Genomic DNA, 21,321 nt, shown 5'->3' with positions numbered 1-21,321 from the left:
TGTTTTCTAAATGAGCTTTCTAAATGGATTGAAATAATATACATAACCAAAATATAATTAAAGCTGAATTTAAAGAGAAGCCCAAAGAAATAAAAGTTGCCTTTCTTCCTTTGTTCATTGTATGCTTCAGATAGCAAACAATATCTCCAAGAAACTCACTAACTCCTAGTACTTCTCAGCTGTCTGTTCTGAAGTAAATGGATTTAAACACCCCAAATGTGTATGTGCATGTCTGGAGGGAAAATTCTTTACTCTTTAATGCTGCTTTGCTGTAAAATTTCTTTCCATTAGACTGCATTGCAAAAAAGTTGTACAAAATGGCACGATATTAAAAGACACTCAAAAATCTTAAATCTGCAAGTACAACTAAAGCAGTACAGCTTTCTGCTTTAAACTTCACAGAATGCATTAAAAAGTATTTGTAGTGTGATTTATAAGAAAACTTTAATCAGTGGAGGAAAAGGGCAGGTGGGGAGTGAAAGGTCAAAACTTCTTGTCAAAAGAAAAATAACAATTTTAAGATGGTTTTCTATCTTAAACCCCAAACATAATTTAGATTAGTTTTTTCCAAAAGGTCCCTGAGTCATTCTGTAACACTGCTTGTTTGCATCACTGTTACATTCTTGTGAGGGGGAACACTTCTTTCTTTCTTGCCTGTTGCATAGCAGAAAAGAAGGAAGAAATGTTTAATACTCATAAACAGCAACAAAGTGCAGTCAAATTCAGGCTTCGGGTATCTGTGAAATGTCTCTGCATTGCATCCATTCTACCCTAAGTGCAGAGAAGGTCTTGCTTTAAAAATTAATCAAATAACAATGGATTTTAAAAGACAAAATAAAATTTATTATGATAATTAGTGTTAAAATCTTGATATCATATTAATATTTACTGTTGTGTGTCCTTAATTTTGAATCACTGTAAAATCTAGGAGGTTAGTTTATCTGTTAATAAAAACTAAAATTTACTGGCATATTTTTTTTAAAACACTGAACTAGCTAGGAAATACTAGCCTTTTTGGACCAGTGTGTCTTTGTGTTCAGTTACACCACATTTACTACTACAGTTGGAGAGTGTTGAAGGCAGGTGCCTGATGTGTTGACTGAGGCACAGTCCTGACAGTATGGAAATCTGATGAGGAGCTTCTTTAATTTTGCTCTGTTAATGTTACACTATTTCTCCTCAGCCTGGTACTCAGGCACAAGTTGAAATTTTGTTTTAGAATTCTGTTACTGAATTGACATCCTAATTACAGTTGATCTAGGCACTTTTATTGTAATGTTCAGTGAGAATTAAATGCAGAAGAACTAAGTGTAGTTTACAACAAAAGGAAATAACTAAACACCCCTGCCCCTCCCCCAAACTGGTGTGTCAGCAAACCTGTACTGATTTCTTCTGCTGTTCCCATGATTTCACTAAAACTGAGCTCATTCTTGCCAGGTCTTCTTAAACTTGGAGCCTGGAAACTGTATCTGGTTTGTGTAGTAGTTGACTAGATGAATAATTCAACTAAACACTTATAAAAAGCCACTGGTTAACACACTCATAAAACACTAATTTTTTTTTCTCTCTCTGTTTAGCACTTGGTTAGTGAATGGTTGAGTGAAAAGAGTGATAAAGCAGGGAAGCCTACAGACACTGTGCCAGAAAGGCCTCTACGCATAACCACGGACCCTGAAGTTCTGGCTACCCAGCTGAACTCCTTACCTGGCCTCACTTACAGCCCTCACGTGTATTCAACTCCAAAGCACTATATCCGTTTTACTTCTCCATTCCTTTCAGAAAAGAGGAGGAAAAAAGAACCTGTGGAAAACATTACTGGCTCTTGTAAAAAGGTAATGCTTCTCTTCGTTATGGCGTCCTATCCCATATTAATTAAAAAGAAGTCTTTATTTATTAACATAAATTCAGGCAGAAAAAGGCTGTTTGGGAAACCAGTCATACTACACATTTTGAAATGTTCATCATTAAAGTTTTAAGTTGCTAATTGGAACTCCTTGGTTTTTTACAGCGTTGGTTGAAGCAGGCTTTGGAAGAAGAAAACTCAACAACGATTGATAGATTTAATTCACCATCACAAGAGAGATCTAGAAGTCCAGCCATCAATGGTGAACATAAAAGTCCCTTATTACTGAATGACAGCTGTTCCTTAACAGGTGTGAAGCTTTTGTAAATACACTACATAACAGCTATGATGAAGTATCTGATTGTGGAGCACTGTTTTTAAATTGATGACTTGATGAAAATTCCAGGAGTATTTGCACGTTTTCCTGATACTTTGAAAGAAATGTTTAGTTGCATAGCAGTTGGGAATTTTTCCCTCTTTAATGTATATTAGATAAGAAACCATTATATATCCTAATATTTACAGTCAACAAAAGACTAATGGTTTTGCTATTGGTATTAAGAGGTCAGGTTATAAATTTAATTTTCTATGCTTTCTCTATACTTAGAATCCCTTTAAAATATGTAGCACAGAGGGGGGGAAGCTGTGTAATCTTCTAGGCATAATAGAAAATTGGAGTGCACTGAAACTACCTTTTAGCTGAACAGTCTTAAAAATGCATAGGAGTTGACTTGGCCTTCTCTGAAGGCATAGGCAGTTCTTCTCAGCATCCTGGCACACTGAATTCCCTTACTGATATATCTGTAGGCTGCTAAGAGTTTATTTTTCAGGAAGCCTGTGGGCTGTTAAAAGTTCATCTCTCAGCAAGCCTGCCCTTCTGAGATTTTTTTGATCTTAAAACTGTTTAATTCGGAATGAACAATTTCATTACCTAAAGTAAAGCAACTGCGATTGTTCTATCTAGAAATCATACCACTTTTTTCTAATTTTAACACACAGATCTAACCACACCACTAAAAAAACGAAGACTGTATCAGCTGTTGGAGTCTGCTTTCTCAGAAACCTCCACACCTACTCCTTCTCCCTATGCCACACCAACCCATGCTGACATCACTGCCTCCGAGCCATCGTTGTTTGCCACTCCTCCCCGGGTAAAAACAGAGGATGAGGCTTGTCGAAATGGTTACAAACCCATCTATTCACCAGTTACTCCTGTAACTCCATGTATACATGGAAACACCATGCACTTTGAGGTGAGATTTGTCATGAATTCTAGGGTGTTCAGAGAAAGTGTTCAGACATTGCAGTGTCAATCTGTAGTTTGTACTCCTGCTACATAATGGGGGAGAGGTATTTCTTTAGGCTAAAAAATTAATTGACTTGCAATTTCTTCTTGTTTATTTAGAATATTTCCTCACCTGACAGTTCCCCAGAAATAAAAAGGCGAGCTTACAGTCAAGAGGTAAGGAAATCTGCAAAATCTGCAAATGGTATCATTGCAAGTTCCTGAGAATTTAAAGGCTAACTTCCCCATAGGTTTTACTTGCTTACTCCTTTATATTTCCACTTTACCTCTTATATTTTCTGTTTAAAACCAGTTTTTCTCTGTATCACTTAAAAATCGTGATTTGGATCAGGATCCCCTTTTATAATGGAAAGGAGTAACTACTGCAATTTGTAAATAGGAACAGAAAGAGAACACTTTGTTTTCCAGGCTGTAGTTATATTCAGATTAACATTTCTCCTTGTTACCAGCATTTCTTAATTGTTTGTGTGGATCCCAGTTATGCTCAAAGTGAAAGAGCAGAGCAGAAGGTTAGTAAGTCAGCATAGTTGAAGGAGTGCTGTTGGAATATGCCTGGGCATTCCCAGCCTGCAGGGGGCATGTGTCTTGCCATGGGGCTTCATCCTAAAATTCAGAGGTGTCTTGGAAACACTTCCTTGTCCTGCTTTGAAATAGGTGTTTTGACACTGAGGGAGGATTGCTTTTACATTGAAGCAAGTGCTTTCAAGCTTCCTGGCCTGGGACTTGCTCCTTTTGAAGCTCTTCCCCTTCCTCTGTCAGTCTATAAATAAACCCTGGCACTTAATATTTCTTTTTATTTTGGTTAATGTACATTTATTAAAATGCTTTCACTTAATACATGGGAATAGTAAAACTAAGAATCTGGCTGTAGAATTGTTTCTTAAAAATTGATAAATTCATGGTACTGGCAGGCCTTTAATCCCACTTAACAGCACATCTGAATGTCAGATAGGTTTGATGGAGCATGAAAAAATAGTTACATGTTTTTTCTTCATGCAGGGCTATGACAGAGCATCGATTCTAGCACTGAATTCTTTCAGAAATTCCAACCTGACAGAAATGGGCCTGCAAGAAATAAAGACTATTGGATATTCTAGTCCAAGGAGCAGAACTGATGTCACACGGCAGTGCACTGGAGAAATGGAATCTGTGTCAGACCTCCAGCTGGGACTCGAAGTAATTGAGCAAAGTGCACTGCATAAAAACCTGGAAGCCCCCACACATGATAGGACTGATTCAAACAGCCAATTAGAAACTGCTCATTGTGGACGGGGCACAGTTTATTCTTCCTGGGTAAAAAGTCCTGACAGGACAGGTGTAAATTTCTCAATGAATTCTAATTTGAGGGACTTGACCCCTTCACATCAGTTGGAGGTAGGAGGTGGATTCAGAATAAACGAGTCAAAGTGCCTGATTCAAGACGATGCAAGAGGCATGTTCATGGAAGCATCTGTTTTTTGTACTTCAGAAGATGGAATTGCACCTGGCTTTGGAAGGACTGTCAATAACGACAATTTGATGGATGGAAATTGCACACCCCAGAACCCTCCACAAAAGAAAAAGGTTATACATTTAAGAATCATTTGGTCTGTCTTCCATTGTCTGCTGATGATGTTTCTATAACAGAAAGAACCCCAGTGTAATAAAAACCAACTCGTGGCTCATGTTTATGTACTATAGTGTAGTAGACATTCAGGAGAAGTATTGAAGGGCAAAAAGCAAAGCTGCATAAAACTATTAGTAAATTTATTTTTTCAACGTAAAAGATACAAATTCTATTTCATATGAGTCTTAAATGAATTGCCCAATAAATAATTGCTTTTCAGGTTTGAAAATGGTTGCTTATGCCACCTGGTGTTACAATGCTCTGTTATACAGAATATATACTATCATCTTAGAGACCACATACTGTGAACGTCTGTTCTGAATTACTGCAAGAAGTTGCAAGAATAGATTTATGTTACTCACACTTGAAAGTTAAAACTGCACAGAAATCCTTAGTTCCAAGAAATATTTTTCTTGGCTTAATTTGAAAAATAAGCTCAATCTAAATTTGCTGCTCTCATGAAACAGTTGTAGATAAGTGATTTTGTCATGGGTAACTCAAACCAGGATTGGAAGTTACTTTGTGTAATTCTTAGACTGCATTGTACTGTCAGGTTGACTCCCTTTGCAGAAAGGATGACAAAGATGGAAGGCAGTGGTCTCCAGTGTACCAGTTTGCCTGTTCTCCCTCATCACACACTCTAGTATTTTTTCTTGTTTGGAAGGTGTGATTTATTTTCTTTACAGAAGTAGTGGTGAGGAGGTTGAGGTTTTCTGCATGTGTACATGCCTACACAATGGGGTTCAGGGCTTTTTGGTCACATTGCAGCCCCTTGTATATTCCTGCTCCTCTGGGGCATCCTGCTGTGGAGCATTGAGGAGTCTTCCTTCAGTAGTTCTTCATCAGAACTGGATTTTTGTTTACTTGCTTCAAGCTGAGACATAAATGGAGCAATATTGTAGGAGCTCTGACCTTACCTGGTCACGGCCCTGAGAATTTGATAGATTGTGTGTTACTGCAGCCCTGCTATTTTGGCAGACCAGAAAAGAAAACAGAAGCCAAAATTCCTGTAAATTGACAGTCTTCTTTTTCTGAAGGCTAAATTAGGCTTCACAAATCCCAGCAGCACTGAGTACTTCAGTAGCCTTCCCCAAGTCCCTTGCTGGCAGGGATTGTTCCAGGCTGTTACTGCTGAGAGCTTACGCTGCACTAATCCTCCACTAAAGGAAGGTGTGGCTGCCCCTGAGGCCCCCAGTCCCAAGGTTCTTGTCTAACAGGCTCAGTTTGAAGAAACAGCCAGAGCAAATTGCATCTGTACCCCTGAAAGAGAAGGGGGTTTAGGATTTCTGAGGACACACAAAAATTTGAAACCTTAGACAGTATAAAAAAAGAGCTGGTGGGCTAGATCCCACCTAAGGTGAAAGGTGAGGATTTGGGAATTTTGTAGGAGACTCATAAAAGCCTTTTCCCTAGAGTCATGTAAAATGACAATATCTTTAGGTAGGTCTTTGTAGGATGTTTTTGCATATTTCTGTATTTTTGTGGACATTTGCTCCTGTTTTCCCTTACTATTGCACAAGTCCTTTATCAGTACAGACCTGTACATTGTGCCACACTACATGGGTTTCCTAACATTTAAGCTTTCTTTAAAGCAGTATTCTTTAGGGGGTCCCTGTTACATGATGTGGAAATAACACAAAATTGTTTGAAAGTGAGATCAGTTCTTTACCTGAACTTTTTTATGCAAAATCAGGTATTTTTCACTGTTTTTACCCTGACATATGAATGGGTCTCTAATATATATGTTTGAAAGCAAACAAACAAAACCCCTTAGGACTGGAAACAGCAGCTGCTTTGGTTTTTCTCTCTGTTTAGAAATGGATGTCCAGTTTTTTAAGGATTAAGCCAGTTAAACGTTAATTTTTTTCGTTATTGCACTTTAGTTTGTTGGTTTGGATGCTGTATGGGTTCAGAGCAGGATGTTGATAACTAGAAGAAAATCTGTAGACATTAAATGTAATTTTTACCAAACTAGTGTAGTTACTCAATAAAGTAGGTCTGAAGGTCAATATTTTAGCTTTGTAATTCAAATCCTGAAGATTCATGGTGAAAACATTTGAGCCTGTATTTTTTTCACTGAAGGCAATTTACTAACCACCAAAACTGGTTTCTCTTACATGGAACTTTGGTGTAGTGATTGTATATACATAATACATGAAATAGGAACCATGTGTTGTTATTTTTAGTAATAGAGTTAGCTTAAAAATATGTTCTTAATCAGTCTGTCTTAAAGGGCAGTAAAGACAAATTCAAAATAAATGGGAAAAAGTAAGTTGCAAATTCTGGATGTTAAAAGGCATGAAGAGCTTAGTGAATGCTTTGATATATGAAGCAGAAGGGTAGTGGGTTCTCATGCAAGGGAGTCAATCTGAGACCTGGATGTGACATCTCTTGAAATTAGCTTTACTAGATCAGTGTAATAGTGAAATTCTGCAGTTCAGGAGAAACCACAGAGTCCTTTGTAACCACAGCCAAGAGAATGACTTCAGCAGTGGACCTTTTGCTGACCTGTGTCATCTGCTTCTTCTCTGAGGCACAACACATAATGCTGCTCTTGGCAGAAGCATTTTTTTAATATCACCTTTACAGTTGGTATAGTAGCTCAGTACTCTGTCAATTCCACTGCAGCTGTGGTGAAATATCTTCAATTAATTTCTGTCCTTTTTTTTAACCAGTTACATGCTACATATTACTGAAATACACAGTTCATTTAATAGAAACTGTGATAAAGAAAATGGGTAAAAGTTCCTTTCTAATGTTTGTTTGTGGGTTGTTTTTTCTCCTCAGGTGTCCTTGTTAGAATACCGCAAGAGGCAGCGTGAAGCTCGGAAAAGTGGCTCCAAGCCAGACAGCTTCCCCCTGGTTACTGTATCTCCTCATGCTGCTGGTGCAGGGAATACAAGCAGTAATAATGGTGCTAGTGATGGCTATAACAACAGTGCTGAAAATGGGGAGCAAACTGAAAACACTGCAAGCCTGCCTTTACCACTGCCAACTGCTGTTTATAATGCAGCTCCAGAGGACACTGGCAACAACTGTGCAGTTAAGGAATCTTCCTCCAGTGAGAAGAGTGAACCAGAAGTTCAGTGGTGAGCCCACAAAACTACAGGATTTCAGTTTAATTTGGAAGAATTATTTATATGAATCTAAGTGTTTGGTATTTGAAATCTATTTTTCATTAAGACTGCTGTTGCAGGTTACTGGCTGGAAGCTCTTCTTCCAGCTCAGTGAAGAGTTGTCTTACCTTTAATCTCAGAAATACAGCAGACACCTCATAATGATGCAATTACATGAAGAATTACCCACAAGATATTTATTAAATTATTTTAATTTATCTTCTAATGGCAAAATAGGTATTGGTTTGAGCCTTTGTGTCCTTGTATTTCCACTGCTTTGTCTGTGAGATGAAGAGAATTTTTCCTGTTAAATCTCAAAGCCTTTCCAGAAGTACTGTAGGGCATAAGGTGCAGCAGGAGAAAAATCTATGCTGATTAGCAAAGGCTTCTGGAAGACTTTAGGAGGTGTGGTTTTCAGTCCTGGCTGGAATGTGTGTGGGATGTTTGCTGTTGCCTAATTGCCCAGTGCAGGGCTGAGTGCAGCCTGGCCAGCAGCTCCTGCTCAGCTGGGAGCATGTGGTGACACAGCAATGTTGGTGTTTGCTCAGTGGTTCCCTTTTTGCAGACCATATGGGCAGTGTGTGCAATGCCAGATACTCCAGACAATCCAGATCCTGAGGAGAGGTGGAGTGTGGATGGGGAGAAGATGGACTTCAGTCTGTGTAAAACACTGCACAGATTTTTCACTGAGATTTAGTAGCTTTAAAATAGGTCAGCTGTGGTGACACCGTCTCCAAAACATTACTAGTGCAAAATAAATCCTGCTGATGTTCTTTGTACTGTAGTGATGGTGTAACTGTAGTGAGGATGAACCATGGGCTTAGGAGTTGAACATCCTTCCACTCAGATGCTCCAGCTGTTCCAGAAAAGAAGATTTTGTAAGCCAGTTGACAGGAGAACATAACAGCCACTTTTCAGTGGAACACTGAAGACTGCACTTAAGTTCCCTGTGCAGAAGCTACTCCCCTAAATTGTGGAAACAGGCTAAACAAGAAGAATTTACTACTTAGATTTTGCAGTAACCCTGCAGAGCAGCACCAAATATTTCAGTGCAGCAGTGTTGTAAAGTGATGCCATACATCCTTGCCAGAAAGGAAAATAGTTTTGTGGAGCACTGTCACTTAGGATGTTCTTGGTCAGGTTGTGATTGAGAGATGTCATGGGTTATAAGAGAGATGTGACTGTTACTGCATACCCACTATCTGGCAATTGAAGTTTAGAAGTTTAGACAGAGATTTGTAGTTGTACACCATTTAGAGCTGTGCACCCACTATCAAAGAGCAGATTCTTAACAACAAACAAAATTACTACGTCCACTTCTGGGCAATGACAAGTTTTCTGCAAATTGAGACTATGAACCAGTAACTGTGACCTTTATTTTTTTTACTTTTCTGTTGTTTAGACAGAGAAGAACCCAGAGATCTACAGATACATTAAAAAACTGGCATTTCCTCTTATTAAGGAAGTAACATGGTTGCAGGAAATGACTGTATTTAAAGTGGGAGAAAATAGATACAAACCACTTAAGTAATAATATTCCTTATGCACAACCAGTTATTTGGTTGTTACATGCAGCCAACACTGTAGATTTTCTCTGACTCTGTATTTGCATATACCTTGTCCTAAATTTGGGCCATGGGAGTACATCCTCTTAAATTTAAAATGGCCTTCTCTTGCAGGACTGCATCAACCTCTGTGGAACAAGTGAGAGAACGAAGTTACCAGAGAGCTTTACTTCTCAGTGATCATAGGAAAGACAAGGACAGTGGTGAGTTGATTCATTGTTTTGAAGATACATCAGTCTAACCAGTTCCCCTGTGGTAATCTGTAACAATTCTAATAATGTGTTTGGGTCTGCTTCATCTGTAGGGGGAGAATCACCTTGTAGGCCATGCTCACCGTCTCATGTTCAGTCTCCATCTCATTCAAATCTCATTTCCCAGTTGCAGCTTAAGGCCCCTTCTTTCACTGAAATTACAGAAGGTCAGTAAGCAGATGACCTTGTATGACACTTGAGATATTCAATGGTCTAACAGCAGCTTTAATAGCTCTTTTAAAGTCAAATATAAAGTGCGTAGTGATTTCTGCAAAAGATTTAATTTTCCCACTTTGATATTTGTGTCTACTTTATCTCTGTAGAACCTGATTCTGAAAATCCAGAGCCAACTTCTGAATGTCCGTCCCCAGATACTTCCCAAAGGACTTGTAAGAGTCCATCAAAAGCAAGCAAGGTAATGCAAGGTGTTTGCACAACATGCATAGGAATAGCTCCATCCAGCTCTGATTCACCTTTAAAAATGTTAATTGTAGGATTTACTGCTTTGGTGACATACACACATTCATCTATCTGTGCAGTAATTCAGCATAGGTAGATATTTGCAAGAATATTTGTCCATATACACTAAAAAGGGGGTTTATTTGCTGTGCTTTCAGTAGGTGTACATGTTTATGGATGAGAGAAGAGATTGTATCTGTGCTGTTCTGAGGTGTGAACGCTGAAGAACTGGCACTCAGAACCCACAGCAGTGATGTGACTTACCTTTAAAAGGAGCTTGCTCTTGCTCTGCAAGTTTGGCATTGTTTGGCAGTCTGATAATATGGAGAAAGATGTTGAGTAGTGAAGTGATTCAGGTTATCAGGTTTAGTCTGTTTGCTTTCACTACCTCAGCTTTAAAACATTAAGTCACTCTAAAAATTGCTTTATTCCTGTAAGTGGTCTTCTCTGGAATTACTTCTTTCAGATTCAGAAATCTACAACTTTTAACAAAGAATGGATTCAGACTTTGACCTAATGGATCATATTTCTGTTACAACTTTAAAATACACTTCAGTAGTCTTTGACTTGGAAGAATTATTGATATATACTTGATAAAAATAGTACCTTCTCAAGCTTACTCTGTTACTGATGTTTTTCTCGCACCAAATGCATATCCTTCACCTTAGCACTTCTTTTCACAATCTGGGGAGGAGAGTGTTCTGAGATGTTCTTTTTTGTTCATTGCACGCATGGTTGAACATTTCAGACATTGAGCACTGACTGCCTTTCTTTCCATTCCAGCCCTCTTCGCCGAGTCCTGTAGTTTCAGCACAGCCTCTTGGGAAAACACCCACCAAACCCGATTCGCACTGGGAAACCGCAGCTGCTGCACCCGAGACTGAAAGCGCGAATCCTCCCAAAGCTGAGCTGCAGCAGAAACAGCTGACAAACAACGTCCAAGCACTTTCAAAAACTCATCCATCTCAGTCACATCTGCGCAGCTCTGCTGAGCAACTTTCACATTCACAGAAGTTGCCTTCCGCACCTTTGAAGCTGCATTGCCCCCCTTCGCCTCACGTAGAAAATCCCCCCAAGTCCTCCACCCCCCACGCGCCTGTGCAGCACGGTTACCTTTCACCAAAGCCTCACTCGCAGCAGCTGGGATCTCCGTACCGACCTCATCACCCACAGTCGCCTCAAGTTGGGACGCCCCAGAGGGAAACACACAGGAACTTCTACCCGGCGGCGCCGGCCCTGCAGCCCAGTAGCCAGGCACAGGCTGGCGGCCCCCTCTTCCCTCAGACATCATCAGGACAATCCTCAGCTTCCTACAGCCAGTTTAACCAACAAAATTTGAACAGCAATGCGCCACCTCCCCCACCCCCTCCACCCCCTTCTTCCACTTACTATCAAAGCCAGCAGCCCTCTGGAAACTTCCAGAGCTACAGCCAGCTGAAGGGCAGCATACCCCAACAGACTGTGTTTTCATCTGGACCAAATCAAGCACTTCCTGGCACTGCGGGTCAGCAGACGGTGCCGGGCCACCACGTAGCTGCAGGGCATTTTTTGTCCTCTCAGAACCCCAGTATTCATCACCAGGCATCGGCATCTGCTGCTCCTCCTCCTCCTCCTCCACCACCTGCTCCAGGCCCCCACCTTGTCCAGCAGCAAAGTACTCATCAGCAGCACTCTGTAGCACATGTTGTCGGTCCGGTTCACGCCATGGCAGTGGCTCCTGGATCACACATTCATTCTCAAGCTGCTGGTCACCATTTGCCGCCGCCACCTCCGCCACCGGGTCCTCTCCCCCACCACCAAGCTCCCCATCCCTCGACGGGACACCAAGGTTTGCAAGCACAACACCAGCACGTTGTAAACTCGGCACCGCCTCCCCCGCCGCCCCCTCCCTCGGGCGTCATGGGCTCGGGGCACCACCCCTCATCGGCACAAGGGTTACACCACCCCTCTCATCAAGGACCCCCCCATTTCCCTTCCAATGCCCACACGAGCGTCTCCTCCTATTCCTCTCAAGCCCCACATCACACAACGCTAGGACCTGGACCTCAACATCAGCCTGCTGGCACAGGACCTCATTGCCCACTCCCCGGTCAGGGTCCTCACATCCAACCTCAAGGACCAAACAGTATTGCAACACCCACTGCTTCCGGCTTCTGCCCGCACCCCGGCTCCGTGAGCCTGCCCCACGGAGTGCAGGGCCAGCAGCAGGCCTCGCCCGTGCCAGGACAGATCCCCATCCACAGAGCACAGGTGCCACCCACCTTCCAGAACAATTACCATGGCTCGGGGTGGCATTAAAACAGGTCCCTTTAGTTAGAAACATTTTTAAAATGTTCTGTAATATAAACTGTGTATATTTAATATGTACCTATTCAAGGTACTTTTTAAAGCTTGTACATGATACTTTGTATAAAAGCAAACACCAGTGCTCTTCCATTGTATCCTTTCCATTTTTTGCTTTTTAAAATTCCTGAAAGCGTGCTGTTAAGCCAGTATTAGGTATTTCTTTTTATTTTGTAAGTGGACATTCCAGCTGTTTTTTCTGGCAGTAGGTTTGATGCTGCATAATGTTTAAAATTTTATTGTTGCAGTTAAATTCATTTAGTGAAAGTTTTCTATATTACTTTTATACATATGTAATTAAATAAGTACACAGGCTAAGTGATGGCACAGGCTAAGTGATGGCACTAACAATTTTTTTTTCCCATTTTCTGTCAACAGTTTTTTGTGTGCATAGAGATAGGAAACAATGCAATACAGATTTTTATAGTTTTGGTGTGGACATGGCTTTTTGTTTCATCAGTTATTTGCAGAAATTGTAATTTAATGTATAGACTGTTTCTAATGTCGCGGACGAGTGCTGTAAATACTGTATTTCTTTCGCTTGTAAAGTTGCTTAAAGCTTCTTTCATTTGATATAGTATTGTATATAATAAGTCTTTTGCAAAAAAAAATGTGATCTTTGTGAAAGTAGTACAGTATATGATCTTTAATTTTTTTTAATATACTGTCACATTGCAGCACTGGTTGGGCATTTTAATTCATGTTAATAAATCACAATTATGTCAGTTTTACCTACTTGTCCTGAAAGGGTGCTATATCAGCAGGAAAGTGGCCTTAAGTCTCTGACCATCCCTGCTCCCTGTGAGGCTCTTCAGTTCTCTGCAGTTTCCAGCTGTGGCTTCCCTGCTGTAGCACAGACAGATGTGGAACAGCCTGGAGGAGGGGGATTCTTTCCCCTGCTCCGTTCAGAGGTTGAGGAATGATCACCCCCAGCACAGCAGAATCCTGGGTCAGTTTACCAGAGGGTCAGCAGGGGCACTGATGGGCGTTTTTATGCTAGAGGTGGCCTTGGTCACAGAGAGGGAAGCACCTGCCCACTGCAGGACCTTCCTGCTGGGAGTTTTCCTAAGGGAAGCGATTGATTCCTGCTGCTCCAAGCAGCACTAAGATGGTGCTGTTGTGCTCCTCCGTGCAGTCAGTCTGTCTGGGTGAGGCTGTCCCTCCATGTCAGCAGGAGCTGCTCAATGGCTCCAGCTCAGAGCAGAGAACAGAACCTGTGAGTGAGGAACGCTGAAATGGCACAGGAGGGAAAGTAGCTGCTCCTACCCACTAAAAAAAGAGTTAAAAAAGGGGGCCACCTTAAATTCTAATTTGCTTCTAACTACAGAAGAATCTTGCTAGTTAAAATCATACACTAGAAATGCTTTCCTGAACACCTGCTGGCTCTGCAGCATGCACACAAGTTCACATTTTACACTAGCATGTGTAGTGTAGGACAGCATAAGGCTCTCAAAAACAGCCAAAAAGCCCAATGCACCCTCTGTGCAGTTGCACAGACACTGATGCTGATGTGCATCATCCTTTCTAGCCCAGCATCCAGATCTGGCTGCCTCTCTTCCATACCTCCAGCAACAAAATCATTTCAAACACAAGAGAACCTTAAATCCCCACTGTGCTTGGCAAGGTCTGAGTGCAGGGCAGGGAGCTGCTGCACTGGGGAGCACAACAGCACAAGGCCTGGGCAGGGCTCCCAGGGCAGAGCAGTGCTGTGCCAGCCTTGGGCTGCCCCTGGCACTCGATTCCAGTGCCAGCATTTGCTGTGTAGTCAGGAATGCTTTTGTAACCAGGCACTGCAGAGCTGGGCTGGCTGTGAAGCTGAATGTAACTTTTACCTCCACTGTGGCATCGTCCTGAGCAGCGTTGTCCTTGCAGCCACAAAGAGCAGTTCCAGGATGAGGGTGAAGGGACTCGGTCCTGAAGCCCAACTGCTGCAGGGGCCTCAGCACTGGACACGGACAAGAGAGTTTCACACTGTGGTGCCTTGGCAGTCTCTGGAGGAGTGGCTGCCCCAGCTCGGGACAGCACAATCGTTCCCTTGTTTACAGGACACAGCTGGTAGGAAAGACGCTTTTTTTTTTTGGTCACATTTCACCAGCAAACCACTCCCAGCCACAGCCCCTCCTGCCACAGGGCCTGTGGGGCTGCTCTGACCCACACCAGGTGATGTGTTCCATAAATGAACATGGGAGCTCCTTTCTCTGGCCAGGACAGGCCAGCCCCCACCTCCCACCCCTCCAGCACCCCCACAGCTGAGTCGTGGCTAGGCAAAGATTCCAATGACCAGCAACACTGTCTGAAAAAACAAAACACTTTAATTAGACAACTGCAAGCACCTCAAACAACTGGTTATTGTTACAGCATGGGGCTACCTTCTCACAATCTAGTTATTGCAAAGGCATGTGAATAAATTTTATATGGACAAAGTCAAGAAAAAAGTGGCACTGTAGTTACATGAAGATCAGGAGTAAGCTTACATTCATCCCACTGACTTCTAAAAGAGGCCCAAACACACCTCCAAAAAACTGTACATTCTAAAATCTGTATTGCCTATAAGCTTCAGCCTATGCAGCTTTTTTCCTAGGAAACACATAATTGTTGCGTGCAACTTACGATGGGCAGTCGTATGTCTACGGATGGGAAAGAATAAAGCTAGTGCAATTTGTTTTAGAAACATGTAAAGCTATGAATGGAATGAGCATGATCTTGCTTCTTGGATTATTTTACCCACTGCACTGTAAATATCTGCAGCTATATCCTTCCTTAACTGATGCCAAGCACACACTTTTATTATAAAAGATCAGTAATTCTACACAGAGAGTGGTTCTCATGCTCTACTTTTAATTTTTTTTCTTTTTCTTAAGGTATAGTACAACTTACAGTGCTTATAAAAAGGCAACACCATATGGTACCATGTCTTCACTATCACATTGTAAGGGAAATTGCTATTTTTCTTTTCTTAAAAGCACTTAAAATAGGCAAAAGTTCTAAAAGGGAGTGCTAAATGATAATGCATACTTTATTAGAAAGAAGTCTAGCCTTCCTTTAAAGTGCCGTTTGGGGAATGAAATCCTGTAAACCAGAGCCACTTTGTTTAAAACCCAATGAACAGGAACTGCTATAGAATAGAAAGTTTACACAATTCCTTAAAGCAGTTTAAAGTCCACTACATGCAATTGGTTTGCTATAAAGCTCTCTAAAACTTAGTCGCTTTACTCTGAAATTGAGTCCCCAGTCCCATATTTAAATGGAAATAAACATTTACAGGGTGCATTTACATACACTATAATACAAGAATGACATCCCTTTGCCAGAAGATAAAATTGTACAATTCCTTGCCGTAACTCAGTTCTGACTTGATAAATTTCTTACACTCGTAAATTATATAATATGCATCAGCTAAAATATTTTTTTTTTCATAAATAGTTACAAAACTTGCCAAAACACATGGGGGGAAGTTTCTTTTGTTCAAAAATCTGACATCTGAATGTCACACAACACAAGAAACAATGCTTAAAGACACGTTAAGTGTTTTCTGAAGAAAGTGGGTGAGTAAACTACTAGCTGAGGACAAAAAGACTACCCTTCCCCAAGAACACAGTGCACAAAAAGCAAAATGTCAAACAGTACCTCAAGCAAAATAAAGGTCTGAGGATTGAAGCCAGCTCACGTGTGATCCTGCTAAAGATTTTGTGACAGTCACCATTTAGGTCCAACGCATTGGAAAGTGGTTGCTGGCTTTTTTTTTTTTTTTTTTTTTTTTTTTTTCACAGCTGGAAGATTCTGCTAAGAATTCAGCCACGGATGCCTAAGGCATTCTCCAGCTGAAGCACGTTTCTCTGGGACCATTTCTAGCATGGGGATCAGGAAATCTGTAAACTGTGCAGCATCTTCATGAGGCCAACCATACTTCTCCACAAGCACATCAAAAAGACTCCAAGGTTTCAACTTGGTAATGTGTCGGAGTTCTCCTGCAAACAGAAATATTGATGGCATTAGAAAAACACCCTTTTACTCGTGTCAGTGACTAATCCCTCTTTTGTTTCTCTCCCACTCTGCATTCACAGCACCTTGCCCGGGCTGGCAGTCGCTGTTCAGGAAGGGGAGTGCACACCAAGCTTGCTCAAGGTCATCACAGGAGATGGGTGTGTTCCATGTCCAAGCCAAAAACTGTTCCTACAGCCGTCAATCAGCACGTTACACCTGGACTCCAGTGATGCTTCCTGCTGATTTCACTCTCCTGTGCACACAGGCACTCATGCTCCCACCATGGCCAAACCTCACCGCAGGCCTCTCCTTCTTCATCAGCCAAGGAACCCAAATTTCACAGAATCTGCTCCAATCCCAAGATGGAGGGCTCAAAACACAGGTCCTTGCCTCACCACGTGGCATCTGCCAGCAATGCAGCACAGCACTGATTCATCCCTAGCCAAGCCAAGCCAAGCAGAGGTCTGGTGCTCCAGATTCTGCTCCATCTCCCAGGCAGACACCCCCAGAAAGGCTGCTCTGAGTCCTCCTGAGAGGGAGGCACCTGCTGCTGCCCAGGCCTCTCAACCAACCACCAACAAAAACGGTGGCAGCAGCTCAGGCCTGGAGCTCCCCCCAAGAGGGGAGACTGTGCCAAGCTGACCAGAAGGAAGGAGGTGAGAACTGTTCTGCCATTCAAACCAGCAACACTACCCAGGTCTGTCCATGGGTCATCCAGCACGATGGGGAAAACTCTCCAGGTTCCTGCTCCCCCACTGTGTAGAAATGAGGCCCAAAGCCATGAGATTGCCATGAGGTACATGGGGAAGGGAGGGATTGCTGTGGGCACAAGAGGGACGAGCAGCTGCCAGGCCGAATGAGCCTCACTGCTGCCACCAGGACACTGATCTGTCACCTTGTACCACAGCCCCTGCAATCCAGGCTCTCAACAGCCCTCATTCACACGTGCTGTGGCTGCCCTCTCACCACTCACGATGGCAGTACCAAGGAATTTCACTACAGTCACACCTCCTGTTCTCCCAAAAGTGTAAATCTGACCTGGGACATCCTCCTTGGAGAGGATGAGAATAGGACCCCACCTTGCAAACAAGTCAACAGGCTTGCTCCTCTCTCCTCCCCCAAGCAGGGACATCTCTTTGGCAACATCTGCCTTCTGTGTCAGACCACAGCCAGGAACACCTGTGTGCAGTGCACTTACACTCTGCAGATGCAGTGCATTTATCACCAACAATCTCATGAATCTCTGGCCTCTTGCTGCAGCAAACTACTGCAGCTGGCCATCAATCTGTGTATGTGAAAGCTCTTTCTGAATGTGACCAGACTTAAGAGTGCCTGATCTGTTCTGATCAGGAATTAAGCCCTGCCACACCCAGCCCCTCTGATGTTTGGGCACCAGCTGAAACACAAGGGCAGATGTTTTCTGCTGAATTTCTATACTCTTAATGCAACCCATCTTGAGCATGTGTATAAGGCAGACAGTCTGCACTGGACACTGCAAAAATCACTGGAGAGACCCCTGTGGGGCTTCTGCACTCAGGAGAGTGCTGGGGTCTCACCCAACACTGGAGGCTTCACAAGCTCACTCCAGCACCTGGGATGGGGCACCCAGGCCACACTGCTTGTCAGCCAAGTGCTTTGTCAGTGTGCTGCCTGTCCCTGCTGTAACCTACTGCCCATAAAATGCCATCTGACACCAGCTCACAGCCAGAGCTCCTGCACATCCCTGTGGCAAGGGAAGCTCCAGGGCAGGAGAAGTAACCCGTGTCCATCTGACTGCCCCAGGGGCTGAACACCTCACTGCAATGATTTAAAAGCCCCAAAGGCTCAGCAGGCCCTGTTTCTGCTGCCTCAGCCCTCAGCAGCAGGTCCTAGGCAGAATGCAGGGCCTGAAAAAGCAGCTCCAGCTGCTGTCACAAAGCCCCACAAGAGCAGGAGTGCAAACAATCCATCAGCCACAAGCTGCACAAACAGGAGCTCGAGGCGTGCTGCCCACAGGAGGAACAGCAGCAGAGGCCATGTCATGGTTACTGTGTGAACACTCAGTGCAGGCAGGGCCCACCTGCACCCACAGACACAGAAAGGTTTTGCTCTGGGCCCACACAACAGGAAGCACAGCACACCTTGGAGCAGCATCTTCATTTCCAGGCTCACTCTCAGTCCTTTAAATCTTTGTGCACCCCTGAAACTTGACTGCTGAAAATCTTACCTTTTGGAAGGTTTCCAAAAGAGTGCATTGGTGACTGCTTACAAGAACAGGTAGTAAATTATGTAAAAGGAATGCATGAAGTCAAATTACTGCCCAAAAGTGACAGAAAAATGACTTGGTATTGACTGCAAGCAAAAAACTACTAGGAAAAAAAATCATGTCCATGGTTTCTCCAGCTCCCAGCATTCACTGCCAGGGCTGCTGTACCAAACAAGGCTCAGCTCGGAGGGAGGGTGGGTGTGTGCTCCCATCCAGCACTGTCAGCATCTTTGCACTCACATTTTGTCATTTCCAGCATCTTTCCCCTCTCAGATCTAAGGTAAGGTTGCACAGTGAGGCTCCTGTGCCACTGTGGAAGGAGAGTTCTGCTGTTTGAGTACTCCTCACTGTGTGACTGCCCATGCTATGCCCAGCACAATACTCAGCAGTTTTTCTGCTAAGGAATAAACTCTTTTAGCACTGTGGCTGAAGTTTTTCACAAGAAATTCCATGAAGATTGCAAAAGCCCTTAAGAAGACAGGATTCAGTAAAAAGTATCTGTGTGGGGGCCACGCTTAAACTAGTGCTTCAGTTTTCAGTAAGGATCATGATGCTAACTATGGAAACAAAATAGGCTAAGTAAAAAGAAAATCAACATCATTTAAGTGGACACAAAGTCTTAGAAATAATTTTCATGTGGGTCCTTCTCATTTCCATCCAAAGCATGAGAAGAGCACAGGAAATGGAGGTGCCTGCCAACTCATATTTTCACCTAGCTCAAGATGTTTGTACCATGTAGCTGGAGGAGAGCAAGGCTGTGCCTGTATTTAAGGGAGAAATTTAAAAAGCACAAGCCCCACCAGTCTGACACCATCTGTATTCAGGGCATCAGCATGCATTTTCAGAGAAGTGCTAAAAATGCAATGCTGAGAGCTTCCTCAGAGAAGCTCTTTATTTGGATTTTTGATAGTGAAGCACACAGGAGATAATCTGCAGAGGACAACTGAGTTGTCAGAGCTGTAAAACTCCTGTTGCCAAAGCAGAGGCAGCAATGATCCCTCTGAAAAAAAGGAAATGTTAAGCCAGAAGGAAATTACTAAAAAAAATTTCTGAAGGACCAGGGGAGAAAAATGCTATTTAAAGCTGTCTCTGCTGACCGTAACACCGAAAAAACCAGAGCTGGTCTGTAAAATTTGTCAAAGACACATTTAAGATGTGTCACCAGGCAAGAGGAGGATGGATCATTGAACAGTGAGACATGGATGATGTGAAGAACTGGGGAAGCAGCAATGGGATTTAATCTGCTGCTACACATCTGTGACATGATCCTGAGAACCAATTCCAGGGCTGGTGCAGCAGTGGTGGAAGTGAGGAGCATGGGGGGAGCCCTCCTCCCCTCCAGGACATCACAGTGAGTGCTTCTCATGGCTCAGCTTCCAAAGCAAAGCCAGCCCCAGGCCAGCACCTTGCATAGGTTTAGCTCACAAGGAAACAGCACCAGCAAATACCAGAAGAAATATAGAAGGGAACATGGTCTAGGAATAACAAAAAGATTTTACATTTTAATGCCAAAACATATTAATAATTCTTACAGTCAAAACAGCTTCCATGAAGACACTGAAGAAGTGGACTCCCTGGAGTCTTTTACTGGGCTCAATCAAGATGAGACTCTATAAAAATATGTGAGCATTTGTGTCACAGTGTAAGAAGCAACTTAAAAATGCTTTTCCTCTTTTAAATGTATCCTCCTATTAGAATGTCTAAAACTGCTTCAGGCAATTACTGAGAAAGGAATTGATCCTCCAAACTCTAAGTTACTAGCACCTTTCTTTTTGTGCCTGGGACTTCAGTAGCACAACTCCAATGTTTACAGCACCTCTCTGAGGTCACACTTGCTCATGAACAGGAGCAAAACTCAAACTAATTTTCACCCAAGACTGATGTTTTCAAAACAGGAGCTCAAAGCAAGATTTCTAAGCCCACCCTCAGACCACAGTGAGAAATTCTCCAAGAGCCCCAGGCCTGTACCATGAGGCTTCTTATCCCTAGTGCTCAAGCCACAAGAAGTTGAGTACAGAATGCAGCAGCCTGCTGGCCAACTCTGCACCTCCCTCTCACACCCTGCCAGCCCCACACAAATCCCAGCTGGGGACAGCAGAGGCTGGCAGTGCTGGCATGGCCAGGGAAAAGGAAAAGGGTGCCTGATGCAAAGAAAGATGCTCAAGGAAGGACACTTGGCACCTCCAGTTTTGTTCCACAAACATTTCAGCCTCCCCAGCCTGCAACAGCAGAATAACTGTTGGGTATGACCTGAAAAAGCAGCTTGGTTTGTCACTCCTTTGCCTTGCATTTGGGATCCTCTGGTTTAAGCAGAAACAGGTGGGATCCAGTCTACTTAATCTTCCACAGCAAACTTGCACCTTTATGTTGTGAGGTTGGTGAACCAAGCCTTTAATCCTGCCTTAAGTCCCACCCTGAGGATGCAAGAGGCAGCCCCAGTGCCTCTGAGCAGTGTCACTGACGTTCAGGCCCAGAGGACAACACTGACACTCTGCAGCTGAAGATGCTCATGAAGCACCAGGGCCTCTCCACATCACAGGAATTTTACAAACTGCCCTCTCCTGTGCCCTGCCCACACTGCAGCTACTGAGTAACTGCTGGGT

The 21,321-nt window shown here is 43.0% G+C and overlaps 2 protein-coding genes across 5 annotated transcripts in view; one reads left to right on the top strand and one right to left on the bottom strand.

Annotated features, from left to right (window-relative positions):
• The window catches only part of KMT2E (lysine methyltransferase 2E (inactive)), a 55,587-nt gene extending 42,367 nt beyond the window's left edge, over positions 1-13,220 (top strand). For 2 of the 3 annotated variants that reach the window (XM_063155532.1, XM_063155533.1), the window contains 10 exons: positions 1,578-1,832; positions 2,009-2,153; positions 2,843-3,096; positions 3,249-3,305; positions 4,149-4,712; positions 7,543-7,844; positions 9,551-9,639; positions 9,741-9,854; positions 10,011-10,102; positions 10,930-13,220. In XM_063155532.1, coding sequence (XP_063011602.1) covers positions 1,578-1,832; positions 2,009-2,153; positions 2,843-3,096; positions 3,249-3,305; positions 4,149-4,712; positions 7,543-7,844; positions 9,551-9,639; positions 9,741-9,854; positions 10,011-10,102; positions 10,930-12,444 — 3,387 coding nt within the window. In that variant the 3' untranslated portion in view covers positions 12,445-13,220. The remainder of the gene's footprint in view (positions 1-1,577; positions 1,833-2,008; positions 2,154-2,842; positions 3,097-3,248; positions 3,306-4,148; positions 4,713-7,542; positions 7,845-9,550; positions 9,640-9,740; positions 9,855-10,010; positions 10,103-10,929) is intronic. The other variant, XM_063155534.1, reaches the window with a different exon arrangement.
• Positions 13,221-14,783: 1,563 nt separating this feature from the next.
• The window catches only part of SRPK2 (SRSF protein kinase 2), an 86,184-nt gene continuing 79,646 nt past the window's right edge, over positions 14,784-21,321 (bottom strand). For both annotated transcript variants that reach the window (XM_063155536.1, XM_063155535.1), the window contains one exon: positions 14,784-16,457. In XM_063155536.1, coding sequence (XP_063011606.1) covers positions 16,273-16,457 — 185 coding nt within the window. In that variant the 3' untranslated portion in view covers positions 14,784-16,272. The remainder of the gene's footprint in view (positions 16,458-21,321) is intronic.

Source organism: Melospiza melodia, chromosome 4, assembly GCF_035770615.1.
Source record: "Melospiza melodia melodia isolate bMelMel2 chromosome 4, bMelMel2.pri, whole genome shotgun sequence".
In the NCBI taxonomy this organism is placed as follows: Eukaryota; Metazoa; Chordata; class Aves; order Passeriformes; family Passerellidae; genus Melospiza; species Melospiza melodia.
This window is presented reverse-complemented; position numbering and strand designations above follow the sequence as displayed.